This window comes from Bacillus rossius, chromosome 1 (assembly GCF_032445375.1).
Source record: "Bacillus rossius redtenbacheri isolate Brsri chromosome 1, Brsri_v3, whole genome shotgun sequence".
In the NCBI taxonomy this organism is placed as follows: Eukaryota; Metazoa; Arthropoda; class Insecta; order Phasmatodea; family Bacillidae; genus Bacillus; species Bacillus rossius.
In genome coordinates this window covers 236,183,163-236,202,636 of record NC_086330.1, presented here as the reverse complement: position 1 = coordinate 236,202,636, position 19,474 = coordinate 236,183,163, and the positions used below count along the sequence as shown (strand labels likewise).

The 19,474-nt window shown below is 34.1% G+C and overlaps 1 protein-coding gene across 4 annotated transcripts in view; it reads left to right on the top strand.

Moving 5' to 3' along the window:
- The window catches only part of LOC134527369 (uncharacterized), a 73,796-nt gene extending 56,028 nt beyond the window's left edge, over positions 1-17,768 (top strand). For 2 of the 4 annotated variants that reach the window (XM_063359994.1, XM_063359993.1), the window contains exons 6-7: positions 14,106-14,318; positions 17,350-17,768. In XM_063359994.1, the coding sequence (XP_063216064.1) occupies positions 14,106-14,318; positions 17,350-17,583 (447 nt within the window). In that variant the 3' untranslated portion in view covers positions 17,584-17,768. Of the gene's footprint in view, positions 1-14,105; positions 14,319-17,313 lie in introns of all 4 variants that reach the window. The other 2 variants (XM_063359992.1, XM_063359991.1) reach the window with 1 other exon arrangement.
- The last annotated feature ends 1,706 nt before the right edge of the window (positions 17,769-19,474 follow it).

Genomic DNA, 19,474 nt, shown 5'->3' with positions numbered 1-19,474 from the left:
ACAAGAAACAAAGTGAAGGCCGCATGAATGCACAGGTATTGTGATGAAAATTAAAAAATGCAATATCTCCTAAAGTATTTGGAATTTCTTATCTCCGCCGGGTTTAATCAAAAGTGGAAGTTAAAGAGCATAGAATAAAAGTATTTTTGGAATTTTAAATTTTTTTTTTAACAAATATCGCCCAACTATGAAAATTAAAAAATTCGATATCTCCTAAACTAATTGGAATTTCTTATCTCTGCCATGTTTAATGAAAAGAGGAAGTTAAAGAGCTTAGAATAAAAGTATTTTCGGAATTTTAATATTTTTTATCACAAATACTGCCCAACTACATATTTACCTCTAAATGCTATAAGTATTATTATATCTTAAAAAAGTTATATCTTATATCTTAAAAAAGAGGGCCATTTAAACATTTCTTGCAAATTTAGCTGTTTTTTGCTGCTTTTTTTTGTGTCTGCTTCACTTTCCCTTTTTCCAGCGGCGACTTCATTTTTTTTTTAGCATCCTCAAATTCTTTTTTTATAGAGTGATGTTGATTGAGATGTCTTAGTAAAGGCCCGTCTACAATTGTCCTAACCTGTCCTTATCCGAATTTGAATGACGTCACATTGACGCATGGAAAACAGCTTTGTCTAGAATTGTAGTGTCCTATGTCCGAAACTATTGATTTATAAAGTTGTCACCAGAGCGCAGTAAATGTCTTTCAATTTTTTTTTATTGTTTTCGTGCATGTTTTGCAAACGGGAACCGGAAACTCGAATATCCTTAGTCTTCTGTTGCTGTTCAATGCTACGAAAGGACACAGGTTGGGACAAAAAGTTCATATTGACGAATGTCTTCGGACAAAGTAGGTTCGGACCTTCGCCCACATGATGCATGGCGTCAGAAGATCACATGGACCAATCACCGACGACTATCCTTCGGACACAGGTTTGGACATTGCAATTGTAGAATAGGCTTTTATCCAGACGTGCTACCATGCTCGCATCTAAAATATTTTCCACACGAGACACACTTTGCCAGGGATTTACTGTCTGTCAGACGTTCAAAATACTTCCAAACACCTTTATGTTTACAAGTAACAGGCTGATCGGTTGCGACCTCCATTATTTGTAGGCTGCTAGTTTATTTGTTTTAATATACAAAAGTATCGAAAATAAGGAACAGATACTTTGCACAAGTCTTTAAAACATAACGTCAGCCGACAAAGCCCGCAAAACTAAACAACTATTTTATTTTTCCCAAAGCAAAATCATAGATGTTTAAATACTCTTGAGCAGTGGTGTAAAACTACGTGATTTCATATTTTTCACAGTGCCAATACAGTTCTCTACATCGCCACTGCTATTAAGTAATAAGAAAGGTTACGCTTCGTTAAGAAACGCAAGTCTAGTATTTCTTATATCTTTGGCGAAAAGGTTGGATCGCGCATGTGTTTTGTTTTCGGTTTTCGTCTATGTACACATAGTGGTTTTGGTTAAGTGTTCAATGATGACGGCAAAAATGTTATATAACTATTCCCGTATCTTGCAAACGTGTACCCTTGAAAAAATATATTTATGAATTATATGGATGCATACAATATGTAAATGTACTCCATGCACGTTTATGTTATTCCAATTAGATATGTGTAAACGATTATCATAATTCACTGCACACCACAGCTGTCACTACGATCGGCATACGTTTAAAAGATGTTTTGTGCTGAAATAGAACCGAAACTCTTCGAAAATGTACGAATCCATAACAAATATTGTTATGAAAACAGTTTCAATTGATATAAAACATGTTTTACGTGATTAGTAGACATTTGTAAATTTTTAATCAATTTCCCGAAATATTCTGGAGTAAGAAAATTCTTGCCCGGCATTTCGGGAAGCTATTTTCCCGACTTTTTTCCCGAAGTGTCGGGGTCCCGCACACCCCTAGTTACAAATCCAATTCAATGAGTCAAGCTTTTTCATTTCTTCCCCGAAATAGGCATCAAAGTTATTTTTTAACAATGACAAATGAGTGGAAATTGCAGACAGTACATTCGTCTTTGGCTGCACTTGGTTTTCTATAGTAAAATTTTCAAGTGTTTCAAAATACTTGACCTTCCTTAATATCACTCTTCCACAACATAAGCTTTTTCATGAACGCTTAAATTTTATTGTGAACTGTAAAAATGTCTGATTCGTTGAACCTTGCAAATACAAGTTGAGTTCATTTAACTTAAAAAAAATATCCAATATATATGTGAGCTTGAGAATAAATTCTTCGCCCATTAGAGATTCGATATATTCAGTTTTTCCTTCCAAGTAAATTGTAACTTCATTGTGTAATTCCGCCAATCGTGTTAATAATTTCCCCCTTGATAATCAACATACCTCCATATGCAGAAGAAGAGATGTATGAAAACTACCCATTTATTCACATAGCTTTTAGAATAAACGTGCTTGTAAGGGTTTTATTTTAATATAATTTACAATTTTCACAGTTGTACTTAGTACTGCTTTGAAATCGTCAGGTAATGCTTTTGAAACCAGTACTTCTCTATGAAGGTTGCAGTGTGTCCACAAAGCACAGAGGCTTTGTTTAAGAACTCTTGTAACGACACTGCTACTTTTCCGCACATAGCCCACGCACCGTCAGTGCATATACAGACACAGTTCTTCCATTGTAAACCTTTCTCTTTTATAAAGGAATCAATTGTATTGAAAATTTCCTCTGCTGTTTCATGACTAATTGCTTTGCAGAACAAGATATCTTCATGCGCGTTGTTTTGCCATACATAACGTACAAAAACAAGTAGTAGTTGAGATAGGCTTTGCATGTAAGTAGACTCATCTAGTTGAAGCATATAATATTTACTACCAACAACCCTCTGAATTAATTCATCTTCTGCCTATTCGGCCATTTCGTCGATTCGTCGTGCAACAGTATTATTGGACAGTGGTTATGCACTCTATTTCCTTTACTTCTTTTTCTCCAAACATCGCTCCAACAGTATTTTTAATCGATGGCAACACTAAGACTTCCCCAAAGGTGTTAGGCTTTCCTGCTCTGGGGATCCTTAAGCTAATGGTAATGAGCTACGAGGCATACGAAGTATTTATATTAATATTAATGAAATGTGAAACAATATTTTTTGACAATTTCATGTATAACAATTTTCTTTAAAAAAAAAAAACTGGCTTATTCGCAAAATGGGAATGCTTCGTTTCTATATGACACGTCAACTTACTTGGGCGCATACTTTCGTTCGCTAATATTTCTAGAGGTCTTCGGGTAGTGGATTTTTAAGCCGGGTCGGGTCGGATAATTGCACAGAATGGTCGGGTCGGGTCGGGTATTGTCTTTTTAACATACCTGATGGAACTGGAAATTGTTATTGCAAAATGTTTTACTGTATCTTAAAAACACTTAAAAAAAATAAATAAATATAAGTTAAATATTACATCAAATTACAAATGATAACTTACATATTTACAAGAACTGGTGACTAATAAGCATTGCTCAACATAAATATTTTTTTATGCAATTTACATAAAAAACAACCCTATCAAACAGTTTTTACTTAGCCTAATTTTAGATTTTGATGCAAAAAAAACAGTTCTTCTACATGTTCTGCTACGAGCCGTTCCCGCCTGTGTGTCACAACATTGCTAGCACTTAAGAGCACACGCTCACTAGATACTTCTGTGGCAGGTATTTCCAAATGTTTTGCTGTTTTAGCGATGCTTGAAAAACAGCTCTCATTTTCCCTCCACCACACCAATGGGTCAGACTTGTGCTGTACAACAGGTTCTTCCAAGTACTTTTTCACTTCCATTTCAACTAAAAAAATTCTGATTGTGTAGTTTTGTTTGTCTTTCAATTTGTTTTTGCTAAACTGATAAATAGTAATACGTACTACAAATGGCAGCAAGCAATTATTAAAGGTGAAACTGTACCATTAAATTATTTGTAAGTTTAAATAAATATTTTTATGTTTACCTTTCTCCTCAGCATTTGTAACTGCCATTGGTAAAGCATTAGACGTGTTTGCCATTTCTTGAAACACTTCCCAGAGTGATGAAGTATTTTCATTTGTTGCAACAGTCATTTTGCTTTCTAAATTGTTGCCACTTATTCCCTCTGAAAATTAAACATGATTTTTGTTTTTGGTATTCATCCATTTTTTTGTTTATAAATGTGTTTATTATTTTAATATGCACCTAACTTATTTTGGTATTGAACATGTGGTACATTTAAAAACAAATTATACAATTTTAAGAAATTATTAGATTACATATAAACTTACCATCTACAACAGCTTTTGAACATTCGGTAACTTTGGAAGTAAGGTTCTTGGCAGCAAGACATTTCTCAAATGGATCTAAGACAACAGTTTTGAAGTGAGGGTCAACAACCATACACATAACATCAATTTTTTGTTTTGTGGATGCCGGTAATCTTTATTTTACCGAGTGCAGAAGTGCTCGTACAAATGAAATACCACTACCTTCAGATTGTACTATATTGTTGAGATTGCTGCTAATGCCATGGATAATAGGGACTATCATGGATCTTGTAGGGTATCTTTCACTAGACACTTCAGCAGTTGCTTGGGCAAGTGGCTGTAAAATGTTTACATAAGTGTCTGCAAGTACCCATTCTGCCTTGGTAAAGTTGTCGATACTACTTTGGTGAATTAGCTCAATGGACAGTGGTTCCTTGAATTCAACTAGCGTGCTAAGCATCAAATACTCTGAATTCCACCTGGTTTCACAGTCTTGCAGCAACTGCTTTGGGTTAAGACCAATGTCCTCTAGTCGTTTAAAAAATGAAGTTTTAGCTTTAGCACTGTGCTTGATATGTCCCACTATGTGCCTAGCCTTGGCCAGCATTGTACTGTAGCCAGGAAGGGTTTTCTTTGCATTCTTGAGTACAAGTTGCAAGGAATGTGCAAAGGATTTCAAGTGAGTCATGTTGCCAGCCATATCAATAGCAACTTTAATGTTACGTGCATTGTCTGTAACCATGTACAAAAGTATACACATACAGACATCATTCAACTCCCACTCGTGAAATATTTCTTGCAGCTTGATTTCAATATTCTCCCCAGAATGAGATTCCTTAAATGAATAATTACCAAGGCACATGTTGGCAAGAGTGAAATCATTTTTGATTAAATTACATGTGACTGCAAGATAAGAATTTGTAGCCCTAGATGTAAACATGTCAGTGGTAAACGAAAGTGACGTAATTTGGTTAATTTCCTTTTCAAAAGTAGACTTCATTCCATTTCTAATTTCTTTCACCATACATATATGGTATGACAGATCTAGTAAAGACTGAGGCAGATGGAACAACATATTTCGGTTCTGCCAATTTCAGTGTTTCCTTTAAGCCTTCTTCTTCACACAATGTGTAGGAGGGATGTAAGCTTTGTGCCATCCACTTTCCTAAGGACTTGGTTAAAGCCACAACTTTGAGATGATCGTGTGCCCAAACATTTTGTGTGTCAGTTAATTTTTTCTGGATCATTTTTGGTTGAGTACAGTCAATTTTCTTTTTAGTTTTCATTTGTAAGTAATTTTCCTGTGCTTCAGAAAACTCTGCATGTTGAAGTGGGTGTTTCTTCAAGTGTCTTTGCAAACTTGAAGTGTTACCGTAATCAACTTTCATCACTTGTGAACAGTATTTGCATTTGGCATTTTTAGGATCAGTTTTCACGAAATGTTGCCAAACAGGTGTACAAAGTGAAGTAGCAGGTGCACATGTGCTGGTGACACTGCTTGAAGGACTTACCACATTTCCAGTTGATTTTGTAGCATGCAAGAACTGCCCTAATGTATTTTGAATTTTTTTCTTAGGCCCATTTTCATTTTCATCACTACCTTTAGTTTTTAACATGATAACAATGAGCAAAAAAATATAAAATGTTCAGATAATAATGATAATGTAGACCTAACGACAATGGGACTAAGCCTGGTACCCAAGAATCAAAATAATACATAATTCTTGAAAATATTTCACCGTTCTTCGCAAAAAAATTTGCATTTAAATTATTTTTCTCACAAATAAATATTCTATAAGACCACCGTAAGTTATTGTAAGTTGATTAACAGTACACTTACGTTTAACAATGTTACCAATCACATGAAAACATTGAAGGGAAGAAACAAGATAGACTTCTATTCGTGGAGAACATTCTTGTTTACAACTTATCAGTTTTGTTTTAGTAGGTTAATTATTAATTAATATTTCATGTACTTTGAAAAGTCTGTTATAGTAGTTAAAAGGTTAAAATGTTATTTTAGCATTTAAAAACATGTTCAAATCAGCATTACATATTAATATTCTTATATTCATGAGCAATGTCAAATTATCGAGATAAGACACGAGTTGGAACGTTGGAAGTTTTAAAGTTGGCAAATATGGTGTTATGGCGATCACGGTTTACGTTTTCAATTGGTTATCTCTAGATACGTTTTATGTAAAATAAAATATGTACACGTTCGGACAAGTTACAATTACAACGTTGTAATAAAGTGTTAAATAAACTGCTTCAGTGGTTTAGTGCTTGCCTGATTGTATTCCGATTTCTGACTTGCTGTGAAAAATGATAAATATTGGAAATAGTGAAAGTTCCCATGAGTTCCCCCGACATCTTTATGTTAAAGAAGACGTGGTTTGAAATTTTCCCGTAACCACAATAAATTTTTGAATGTAGCTACGATTTCAGATTATATAATATTATATAATAGTTAATAGCCATAATAGGTTATCGGAAAATAAACCCTGTCAAAAAACAAAAGTTCTTGGGCCTACCAAAATAATAAACCCAACATAAAAAAATACCGCAGGCCTGCATGTAGACAGTACTTGAAAATTAATGTATTAATTTTAGTTTACTCGGGCCTCATAAAAGTGACCTAAACGTGGCCGAATGTTGTTAACCAAGATTTATTATTTTTTTCTTTATTAGACGTCCGACCCGAAAATTTTCAGGTATAAAAAGTGCCAGACCCGAGCCATGGTTAATTTAACTACCCGAAAAATACCCGGAAAGACGGGTACCCGCCGACCTCTAAATATTTCGTAACAAATCAGCATTGAGGACGCGGATCTATCATATCATGATTCCCAGTGAATCCTAGTTTCAGATTTTCAGGGTCATATTTTCGTACAACTTTCTGTTGTTTCAATTCTTGTGAACTTGTTGAAGGAGCTTGGAAGTCAGCTTCAGTGCCACTTCTGTCATTTCATCACTTTGTTCACAATCAATCGGTGGCGGCAACGTAGTTTTTGCTGTTCGTTTCAACCTCTTTTCCATTATTATCTTCAAACTTTAATTATTGTTAAATATTGATTTTAAAACGATTATAAGGGCGTATAATAACAAACACAACAACGCGATAAAGAACGTCACAAAAACTAAATATACCCACCAGTGGGTCGCGACCCATACTTAAGGAACTTTTGCTATAGTATTAATGCATTGCTTTCCCGCTTTATGTGAAAGCATTTCCCGCAGTTTACTTTGCAACAGCGTTGCATTTAGTAGCAAACCATCAGAAAAGTTCAGATGGAATATACATAATTTGTCAAGCGAATAGTGTGAAGTTACATTATTATACATTACTGCTTGGGCGTGTGGTCACTGCAGCTTCGTTTGCTATTGTAAACCACTTACCTACTTTTTTTTTGTGCAATGTGCCATGGTAAACTGTACAACCAAAGCTTTGGTGACGAGAAAGCAAAAATTAAGTTTATATTGATATTTCTCCCCTTTATACTTTAATGTATACTTATACATGAAAATAAAGCTGTATATGTATGTTTTACATTTTAAAAAAATTGGATCACTGTGCCTTATTAAAATACATTTTATAGCAACATACCAAATTTCTGGAAATATGGCATCCACGTGCATGTTCTACGATGATCATTTTACCACATTATAAGAAATATTTTGAAAAGGCTTGGCTGTACGTACTTATTTTCCAAACATTTCAATGGAAATGTTTTTTTTTTAATTTTTCTTTTTCTAAACGTAAACAAGCGTTTTGAAAGTAGTTGTGTTCGTTTGATTGAATTATTTCTGATAAAAATCTGAAATTAATTAATGTTAACATGCGATTATACACAAAGTCAAAATATGAATTGTGTGATAAAATTTCACCATAAAATGTGGACATTTTAAGATGCTTGAACATTCACATATCTTACTGAAGAACCAAAATCTTCATGTTAAACTTTATCCAATTGTGAATTACCGCAAGATTGGTTGGATTTATTGTTTTCATCATTTGAGGTAATGAAATTCTCGTTAATATATAAAAAACGTAAGGATTTCTGCCATTTTATGTACTGTGGTGTTTATTTGCTTATTGTTTCCATCGTAGTGAGAATAAAAATGTTTGTAAACACTTCCCTCTTTTTACGTTTTCCTTGTTTTTTACACATTTTTTCCATGGTCTCTTTAAATATTAACATGCTTTTATTAGCTTCATCGTATGTTTGTTTGTGAGCTTGTTTGTAACCGACTCCTTTGGACTCAATTTTGACCCACTTTAAACGGACAAATTTAATTGAAACCTTGTGCACTTATCAACAACCGGTGACAATACAATAATTTGATAAGTTTATATTATTATCATGATCAGGATCGCCAGAATTAAATAATTTCCTCACGTATCCTCTGCGTTAGAGCAAGTGGCTTATTACTGTTAGTACGTTCCATTGCTCTCAGTTGGTTCGTTGGCCGAGCGAACTAAGGCACAAGTTTTAGTTGCTGTGAAATGATGGACTCCTCGGGCATGGGTTCAAAACTCGTCCATGGCTGAAAAAATTTATATATGTTTTTTTCAGCAATTTTGTACTGATGAAGTATTCCTTACCTAAATATTTTCAACAATCTGAAAGTTATAATTAAAATGTTGGACATACATGTTAATTCAAAAAATTTATTTAGATCAAACTCATCCACTTAAAAAAGTATTCTAGTTGAATTAATATTCTACATCCGTGCACCCTCTGTCGGAGATTTACAATACTAATTACAAGAAATTTTAAAAAAATTGTTTTAAACAATGAATCAAACTAAAAATTGAAAAATAAATATACAGTAGTGTCTCGCTAATCCGGACTTGTCCGGACCGGTCTCTGTCCAGATCACCGAAAGTCCAGATTAACTGTAATCAACTTTAAAATGTATCAAAAACAAGTTTTATAGGCTAAAGAAAAAATCTTCATGCTTAAAAATCAACTGTGTTTTATTATGAAGTACTTAAGAAACTAAGTACGTACATATGTATGTAACTTATTTCTTTCCGATTATTTTTCCAATCAGAAACAGTTTGTTTTCCCACTCCTAAATCTTGTGCGATTCTAGTTAATGATTCACCCACATCAATACGAAATAAGACTTGGTGTTTTTGCTCCATTGTTACAGTCACTTTCTTACGTTTAGTAGCCATTACGATGCTCTTAATAAGTGCACACAATACAACACTCGCACTGAATAAAAATAACTGTCACGAGCACCTATCACCAGCACGAGTAACCATGGACTGAAGGGAACAAAACAAAACAACTCGCAGGTATAGAGTGGGTCACTTCTTGGAAAACAGACGATGAGCGGAAAACTAGCGGTAAGACTCCCGGCAACTGAGGGCAAGAGGACCCTCTCTTAGAAATGTAATTTCTTATTTTCCTTTGTCACAACATTCTTTTTCATCATTTTTTTTCTAGATCAGTCCGGATTAGCGAGACACTACTGTAGTTTAAAAAAACTAAAAAAACACTCTTTTAAAGCACATCAAACTAAAATATGAAAAATAATTCTAAATATAATAGCTTAAGCTGAAAATAATAATGAACGAAAAATACTAATATTATTGTGAAAATAGCGTGGGGTGCTTTGTGCCATATTTTTCGTATATCGAGCAACCCATGTTTTTTTCACATTAATACTAGTATTTTTCGTTCATTATTATTTTCTGCTTAAGCTATTATATTTAAAATTATTTTGCACATTTTAGTTTGATGTGCTTTAAAAGCGTATTTTTTAGTTTTTTTAAACTATATTTATGTAGAAATGAAGTTCTACTGTAAAATGTTCCATTGTACATTTTTATATTATGACATAAATTCAACAAGCAACATTCAGAAAACATTTCATATGAATGTTTGTTTTTATTAAGGTTCACTTGTACATCAATAAAAACTTGTTTTGCTTGGACAAGGAAATGATAAATCCTGATTGCCATAATCCCCCTTTCCACAGATTCCCAAACATCTATCATTTCCACCAACAAAACAAAGGAATTTGAAAGAAAACAGCAGGCAATGAGGTTCATATCCCCCTTTCCACCCCAAAAAAAAATTACAAACTCGTGGTTGAAACTTAATGTTTTTTTTATACTGGACAAATGTCCTGCCATCTATTTGCTTGACGTGACGACATTGCCAGGTTTTCTCACGGAAGGGTTTAAGCTGTCTGGTATTAGTCTCTTAGTGTATTTGATGTGTGGACGTGCTGTGCTAACAAGCTGTATCTTTTGAAGCATTGGAGGCCATGATGGTAGTTTGGTAAGACCAATCCCGTTCCACCAAGGTAGTCCGTATTAAGGTGCATGCCCTCTGGCGCGAAGCGAAGGGAGGAGAAGCAAAACGCCTTGACTAGGTGTCAGCTCAATGCTGCAAAGCGAAGAGGCGCGAAGCGGCCAGCAATACAGCAGGGATCTCGTTTTGCGCTACTGCTAAGGGGAAAGTGAAGGAATAGGGCACACCTTAAAAGAATAGCCAAAAATTGGGTTGAATAATGACATATTGAGCTGCAAGTGCAGTTGTGCACACTGCACTTTATTAATATTAAATGTGTATAAAACTTGTATGGATTTACCATTAATACTGCAGTGGGTGTACAAAAACTAGACTTGCAATGCATTTTTTTAACTCGCAAATTCTGGTAAAATGGTGCATTTCTAGCTCTAGCTATACAATGCACTACAAAAAATTGTGAGAAAGTTTTTTAATTTAATTAAGAAAAAATTACATTTAACATGAGTATATAATATTTAACGGACTAAAATAATAATATATGAAAGTGAAAATCTAAATACGTAGTTTAAAGGGTACTGTAATGTAGTTGGAAATTTTTTCAACCCTTTAACTAAATAACTTTTTTGGCATTGTTTTAAAAATGTTTTATTTGTATGAATGATATTTTACCTAGAAGTGAGGAAACATTAGTCATGAATAAAAAAATTAGTACTGTTGTCACCACTCACCACCTCCGGCTCGCTCAAAATTAAGTGATGAGTGTACGTACAGGTTGGTAGGAGGTCATGAAGTAATTTATACACAATGTTCGATGCATTACCTGTTTTTTTTATTCATGTAAAAATCACAATATAGTAAGCACAACAAAACACAAAAAAAATTTAACTGTACATCGAGAAAAGATAAAACATGGAGCCATCGCCCGACCACGGCCTGCTCGGCCCGGTGCTCGGACAATGTCTAAACTACAGCCTTCCTTTCCTTAGTGCAGGCAGTGTCCTGGGCTCGTTGATGTAATTTTCAGCCAATCACAGCGCATGGCAACAAAAATTTCCACAAAATTCTTACTTCTGTTCCCATGACGCAGCAATTCTCTCTCTCTCTCTCTCTCTCTCACACACACTCCCGTGACAGTAACTCAAACGCCTAGTGTGTGAAACAAAGCTTCGGTCATGGAAATAACGAAGGAGAATTACGTCAGCATGCCTTCCCACACAAAGAAGCCAGCAAAAAAACAATTTACTTCAAAAATAAACTTATGCATTTGAAAAATAAAAACAATAAACCCAGGGAATTATTACGTTCACTATAACTTATAAAAGGAAAAACTTTACATCTAACCTGAAATATGACAAAAAATTTATAACAAATAATTATTACTGGATTGCATGCTGAAGGCTGTAATCTGGGTTGTTACACTGTACCGACCGAAGATGTTTTGTTTACTGCAGTGAAGCGCCATTGAAATTTCGGCCACAATTTTATGTTTCCCTCCAGTCACGTATACGTCGAATTTCTTCCCCTAGCATGATTTCCCATTTCCTCATCAATTTAAATCATTTTAGGGGTTTTCAGCTGCCATAAATAATCGCAGCTGCAAACATTTGGTAATCATTGGAACGTCTTTTTCACAAAATAATATACACTTTTAAACCACATGCAAGATGTCAGTTTGCTGTCCATTAGGCAACAGCAGGTTAACCAACAGTGGAGCTTGAAGGAACTTGTGCTATGCAGCATTGCCTTGCAGCGTTGTCAAGTTTTTAATAAGCCGTGTAAGTCGTGAGGCCAGATTTTCGGCAATGTCCAGCATTAAAACTAAATACCGAAATAAATTGAATGTATCAAACTCACTGTGACTAAAAGTAACTAGGATTGAAATTGAATGCTAAAGCTGTAATGACAAATATATGGTGCAACTCCTACTTGAGGGCAACACTTACAGGGAGAAAATTGTGTTTTTATGATCCAAATTATAGCTGCGACCCAAACGCAGGGGCGACTCTTCGGCGGGTAAGTACAGTATTCCCTTTATCCTTGCATGCATATATATGTGTATGTATATGAAACATATTGGTTACATTTGCTTTATATTTTGGTTAAGGGTTTTCATAAATAGTAAGTATTCTATTGGGATTAGATATTTAAGAAGTTAAAACCTTGATGTGGGGTATCAATTTGTTTTTACAATTTTCCTACACTTAACATTATATTTTTGTTCAACATTATTTTTAACTTAGACTGAACCCTTTGCTGTCTTATTTTTTGTCCTTCCTTTTTTTGTGTATGTGTTGCTATTAGAATCTAAGCGTTATAATTTTTTTTAGATTGTTTGTAGTACAATTTTCATATATTAGTGTTATTTTTTATGAAAATTTTATACCAATGGGGTTGGAAAAACAGCTGCGTGACCTTGCATTTTTTTAGAGATTCTGAAGCATGGGTGCTACTGAACTACCACCATCTTCGAAAAATAAGCTGTATTAAATGAGAATGGTTGAAAACAGGTCTTGAAGCATCAAAATGGCTCTCTGTTAGAATAAAAATATTTATACTGCTCTACAAAAAACCGTGGAATTCGCGGTTTGTCGTTAAAGATCTACTGTCCTCACTTTGTTGTACCATTTGACTTAACAGCACGTGTCAAGGCCAGGGCCAAACAGCCCCGGGAGCTGCCGAAATGTGCAGAGGTCGCGTCACGCGACCAACCCCCCTTGCTTTACCTCCAGACTTCACGAGTTATACACCTCTTCTCCTCTCCTCTCCTCTCCTCGCCTGCATTGGGCGTACACACTTTTGACAATATGGAAAAATTACGCCTCTTCTCTTCACCTCGCTTCGCGCCAGTGGGCGTGCACCTTCAGATTCCTGGCGGGTTTCCAATCCATATTGTTTGCAAGTGGAAAATATGGATTCAATCCCGCCAGGAAATGATGCAGATGTTACAGCAAGCGAGTGGGTTCCCCCATCAATGCACTCTGTCAATGATCCAGTCTCACTTCATCACCCCTAATGGTAGTGATGTCGACGAGACGATAAGCCACATTCATTCATTCATTTTGAAGCATTACATCATACCAACCTGAAGTCTACATGCCTGTAATTCAGGTACAATTGAAGTTGAGTTGGCAGGTTATTTTCTGGAGCCTTTGGCTTTCTAGTTAAAGCTTGGTAAACTTCATTAAGAGTACAAAATTACAATTATCAACATGTTAGTACAGTAAAACCCTCTTACAAAAATATCCCATATAATAAGTTTTAAAAATGTTACCACTGGTTCTATAAATACTTACAATATTCCATTACAACTCCAATTTTCTAAATACCGTGAGAAACTTCTTTAAAAAGGTATGTACAGCTCTTACAGTAGTGCAAGTTAGTGCAGAAATAATGTTGCCAATAGAAACAGATGAATACTTATCCATTACTTTTTTGTCTATTTTTTTTTTTTTTAGCTACAAAATGTTAGACAGTACATATTTGAGTATTAGGATCACACTTTTATGGGTAGGAGCTAATTGTTTTACCATGATGTAAAGCACATTCTAAGACGCATTCATTTTCAGGAATTGGCAGAGTTCCGGAAACTCCTAGACTACCTGAATGAAGATTTCGCCCCAATAGTGTGCATCTTCACGATACTGAACATGTCATGTGCTGCATCTGGCATTATTTGGCTGCTGCAGTTAGACGTTGTGGACAATGGCAACATGCCCAGTAGCAGCAACTTGGCTAACATTTTGCTCTGGATCATAATTTCAGCTGTACCTTTCATACAGGTAAGGAATGTATTTGGAATAGTAATCCTTACCATAGTTTTGCATCATTAAAAACTGCAATTGTATAAAGTAGTTTCTGTAGGAATTTCTGGAACACTTACTTCATAACCCTTTGTGAGAAACATCAAAACTCAACCTGTGTGAATACCAGTTTTTTAGTTTAAATTGAATTGAATACAAATATGGAATTTTAATAGTAAGAGTTAGAATCCTGCTAATTATTTTTATCATATATGAATAAAACATATTGAAAGGAAAGGTAAATGTTTAGTGTAGTGGCTGTTGGGAAATTAAATAAATAATACTGATTTGAAGGTTGGTTTGGTTAAGTCAGCTACAATTACTATAAGTAAAATTTTGTTGAAATATTCAAATTTTGAAAGAAAAATATAAATCATTTTTTATGGCAATCAAAACAAGATCTGTAAAAAAAAAAAAAAAAGAAAATTTTTAATAAACAGTGTAAAGAGAATATGTAAAGCAATTGCAGAATGTGTGAAGAATGTCAAGAGGGTGGGTTTAAAAAGAATGTACAGTGAGCAGTTTATATCTAAAAAATTTTTAACTTGTTTATATTTTTCACTATGTGAAATTAAATCATTATTTTTTTATATTAACCTATATTAAAAATTATGGATTATATTTTTTCGTAAAACACTTTAGCTGATAACGTGGGTGTTAGTAATGGTTCTGAATTAACTGTGTTGAATCCGGCTTTACTTTAGTCTTCTCAGATGTAGCAAACAACTCCACATAAATAACCCTAAAAAATTACGAAAATCCTGTGGAAATATTGTCCCCGCCTGACGAGATATCTGGTTATCTTTCCGTCCTTCCTGGCATCGTCTGCCAAGGAACAGCGCTGACATGCGTGTTCAGTTTAATCACATTTTAAATGTTCAGTTCCTTTTCTAATAAGTTTTTATAACCACAATTCTTTCCTTAAAGATTAAAATAACATGTATAAACAAGAATGGGATATTATTTTTAAAATCCTGTCTGCAATTAATAAAATAATTGCATATAATCTCTGCCTCCCACTGCCACTCAAATCAGGCTGATGTGTCACGGTGTGTTCCCAATTATCTATTTAACAATTATAAAAAAGACTCCGTGAAGTAACTAAAAATTCGTGAATGTTTGAATGGATACAAAAATTTGTGAATTCAATTATTTTCAAGAACAGTCGATTTACACGTAATTGTACTAACATTTACCTATCATTTTACTGCAACAACATTATTTTCAAGCCATTCGCACCTAATCAAATACTTTATTTTAAATTTGGTTTTAATGCGCCTTACTTAGTTTTATTTCGGTATCTTATTACACCAGTTTTTATTTTTAATTTGTGATATTGAATGTGAAGGTTGCAGAAACTCTTTTTATTGTTAATTTAATATCATTTTTACTAATTGTAAGTATGCACATTGTGACTAAATAAATTTTGTCTGTTCAATTAATACATACATACTTTTCAAACCATTAATAATTATTTTAGAATTGAAACCACACAAATATTTATAACAGCAAAATAAAACAGAAATGCCTAACCGTAAAACAAAATGTGATAAACATTAAAACAATTTTTGTAGACCTCTAGTAAAAGATGAGTAAATTTTACATTAGGGGTTACATTATCTAACTTAATATTAGGTATTGATGTTATAGAGTACGGTGGGGCTATTTGGGCTATGAGCCTTTTTGGATCATAATAATAAGAAAAATTTGCCTCTTTTAGTCAAATCTAAGATGCTGTTACTCACATGAGAGCTTTGAGTGAAGTTGTTAATGGAAGCTCTAGAAGATTTAACTAAATATCTTTAACGTGTCTCATATGATATCAATTAAAAATTTGTGAGGTAAGTATTTTCTGTGAATTAATGGTGCTGAGTAGTTTATGATGTTTGTTCTTTAATATCTGACTGAAAAACTGCATCTATGTGCATGTTTTGTTCTCTTCACAGTTCTTTCTATATGACAACTAGCGGCATAGTATGTTGCTTGGTCTCTGAACTATTCTAAGTTTAGAACTTTGTTTCTTGTGGAGCTATTTGAATTATAATGAATTATTCCTTCGTTTAGTTTGTATTGCCTTTATGTTTTTAGGTTATTTCGTACAATTTAAAACTATGTAATTGTTACAAAATAAACATTCAATTTTATTTCATTTAATGCTTTTTATGAATTGGTTAATAGTAATATTATTAGTAATTTGAATTTTTCAAACTCTGTAAACATAATCTTCCATAATTACCCCTAATTCTTGCAGATAAAATTAAGTTTCAATATTTCATGAAGGTACATTTAGAACATTTTTTTTTAAAGTGGGGATGAATTATATGAGTAAGAATTCATACTTGCAGTGGTTAAAAGAAAGAATAAATCAAGCAAAAGTTAGTGTTCTTAATTTATTTGTGTTAGATGTAGTTGAAGAATTTTTAAGACTTTTTTATTATTGTTTTAATATGTGCATTTTCGAGCAACAAAATACGTGCTTCAAATAGGACCACGATTTTTGAATTATCGTGTTAGCGTAGTATTTTCATTATTAATTTTCTCCAGGAAATGAGTACACTAAAAATGTTTCTTTGATTTCATATGATGCAGAAATCGTAACACAAATTTCTGTATTTTTTTATATCCGATTGCATTCAATGTTAAATTATTATAAGGCTTTAAACTTGAAATGATTTAAATAGCCCCCACCTTTCCCTATTGTTAAAATGGGAGCCAAGTACAATGGTAAAACATTTGGCTCATATTTAAAGTTCCTTGTGTTTAAATAATAGTCAAGCCATCCTGACTTTTGTTTTCATGGTTTCCTGAAATTATAACTATTTGCATACCCATTTTGCTGATATTCTGAGCTGATTAGTGCTTTCTAGTGTTTCTGTAAAACAATAACTTTATTTGTCTACCTACAAATCCAATGCAAATCACAAACAATTACAATAATTAAAGAGTGGTGCCACAACTGATGCTTGTTGCTAAGATAGTCCCCTCGAGCAAGTGGCTGCGTGGTCGGCAGGCGGCCAGGCTCTCGAACGCCTGCAGGTCCGTCCGAGAGGTGGGCCACGAGATGAGAGGCAAGCACCTGCAGATGTGCGAGCAGGACTTGGACAGGCTGCTGCTGTTCTCATCATCCCTCCGCCTGTCGGGGCAGCTGTTCCACCTGGCCATCACCGACAGATACGTGTACGCGACCCTGGGAGCGGCGGCCGTGGTGGTGCTGGTCTTGGGCGAGTGCCACATGCTCGTGTGAGCCGAGCACACTCCGCAGTACAACTACACAGCTACGTATTGTAACAAAATTATTACATTTCGGTTGTGTGTGTGTTTTGTATCCATTCTTATTTGGTTTAAAGTATGGCTGTAAAATTGCAGTATGAGCATTATTATGTATTTATCTGAAGTTAATAAAGGAGAGTCTAATTGTGAGATAATGTATAGCATGTTAAATTTTATATTCTTATTCCTGAATAGTGAAATCTCATTCATACAATATCAGTTAATCCAAATCCTCATTATTACAAACCTGTTTAAATCCCCTGGCAACATGACTAGGCTGTTCAGTGTTAATTTGTTTGTATATTTCCAAGGGTGCGCGTCATTTGACCTAAAAGTCATATCTCCTAAACGTCACTTGACCTAAAATTTTAAAATAATCCTTCAGTCATTTGACCTAAAAGTCATTTGACCTAAAAGTCATTTGCCCTAAAAGTCATATCTCCTAAACGTCACTTGACCTAAAAGTCACTTGGCCTAAAAGTCAGTTGCCCTAAAAGTCATTTGACCTAAAAGTCATTTGCCCTAAAAGTCATATCTCCTAAACGTCACTTGACCTAAAAGTCATATCTCCTAAACGTCACTTGACCTAAAAGTCACTTGGCCTAAACGTCACTTGACCTAAAAGTCATATCTCCTAAACGTCACTTGACCTAAAAGTCACTTGGCCTAAAAGTCACTTGCCCTAAAAGTCATTTGACCTAAACGTCATTTGCCCTAAAAGTCATATCTCCTAAACATCACTTGGCCTAAAAGTAATTATTATTATTTTTTAATATCTTCTCTTCTCTGTGTTTGCACTTCGGGCGTCATCGTGTTTCTTGAAGTGCTTAGTTATTCGAGTCAATCATAGAGTGCAGCAGAGACATTTTTTGAGGCCACGACGTTCCTAAAAACATCTGCGTAAAGATTTTTCCTTCAGCAGACATGAGTAATGTCATCATATCATTTAAATATCTTACAACAGTTCTAAGGAAATTGAATTTTAAAATCATAATTCATATAACTTAATTACAAATTGGATACATTTTCTCTCGTGTACCTAGCTGTTACTTGCAATGAAAATATCTTCAGTGAAATGGCGATGCCAATGTTTCTCATATCACATAATATTGACAACGATTAAGAGCTGCTCTATAACTGGAGTCTGTCTCATTTTTTTACATTCATACCACTTTCTTTAGATACTCTAATGAAATTGTAACGGAAATTAATTTGAAGAACTATAACATAAAATACCTTTATTTTTATCTTACTAAAGAAATGTGAGAGAGCCATTTGGAAATAGTAAATAGAGAATGGTATCGACCACATAAAAATGATCTACTGTTTTCAGCGTTTCCAGTGGTAGGTAGCATCGCAAACTAACTTTTGTAGCGTTAGCAAGAATATCGTATTTATGTAGCTACACACTAAACATTATTTGTTTAATGTCCAGCATTCGAGAAGAACAGAGGTCGCTATAATAAAGTGTCTCTGAAAATGTCTCATTCTGATTTTTGCTCGCATAAGGACGCCTTAAAAAGATAAGTTTATCGTTCCATATTTCGTGCTCTTCTTGTATTGAACTTTATTAATCAATTAAAGTCCAATATTTTCTTCTATGTCCAATATCACAATAACAAAAAAAATATTACTTTCCATGAATTTATGTATTATGTATGTACTAAAAAAATTCATATGTATTCTGCTTTGAATAGGGCTTTGTAAATAATTTTGATGAAAACACGTTTTTTTTAGATGAAAAGTAACATAACGGCCTTGCTAGTCTGTAAATCAACACTTTTCTTAGAAAAATCTACAGAAAATCACAGTGTTTTGATTCTGTTTTTTTGTCTATTCTATAATTAGTAAATGTCAACTCCCTA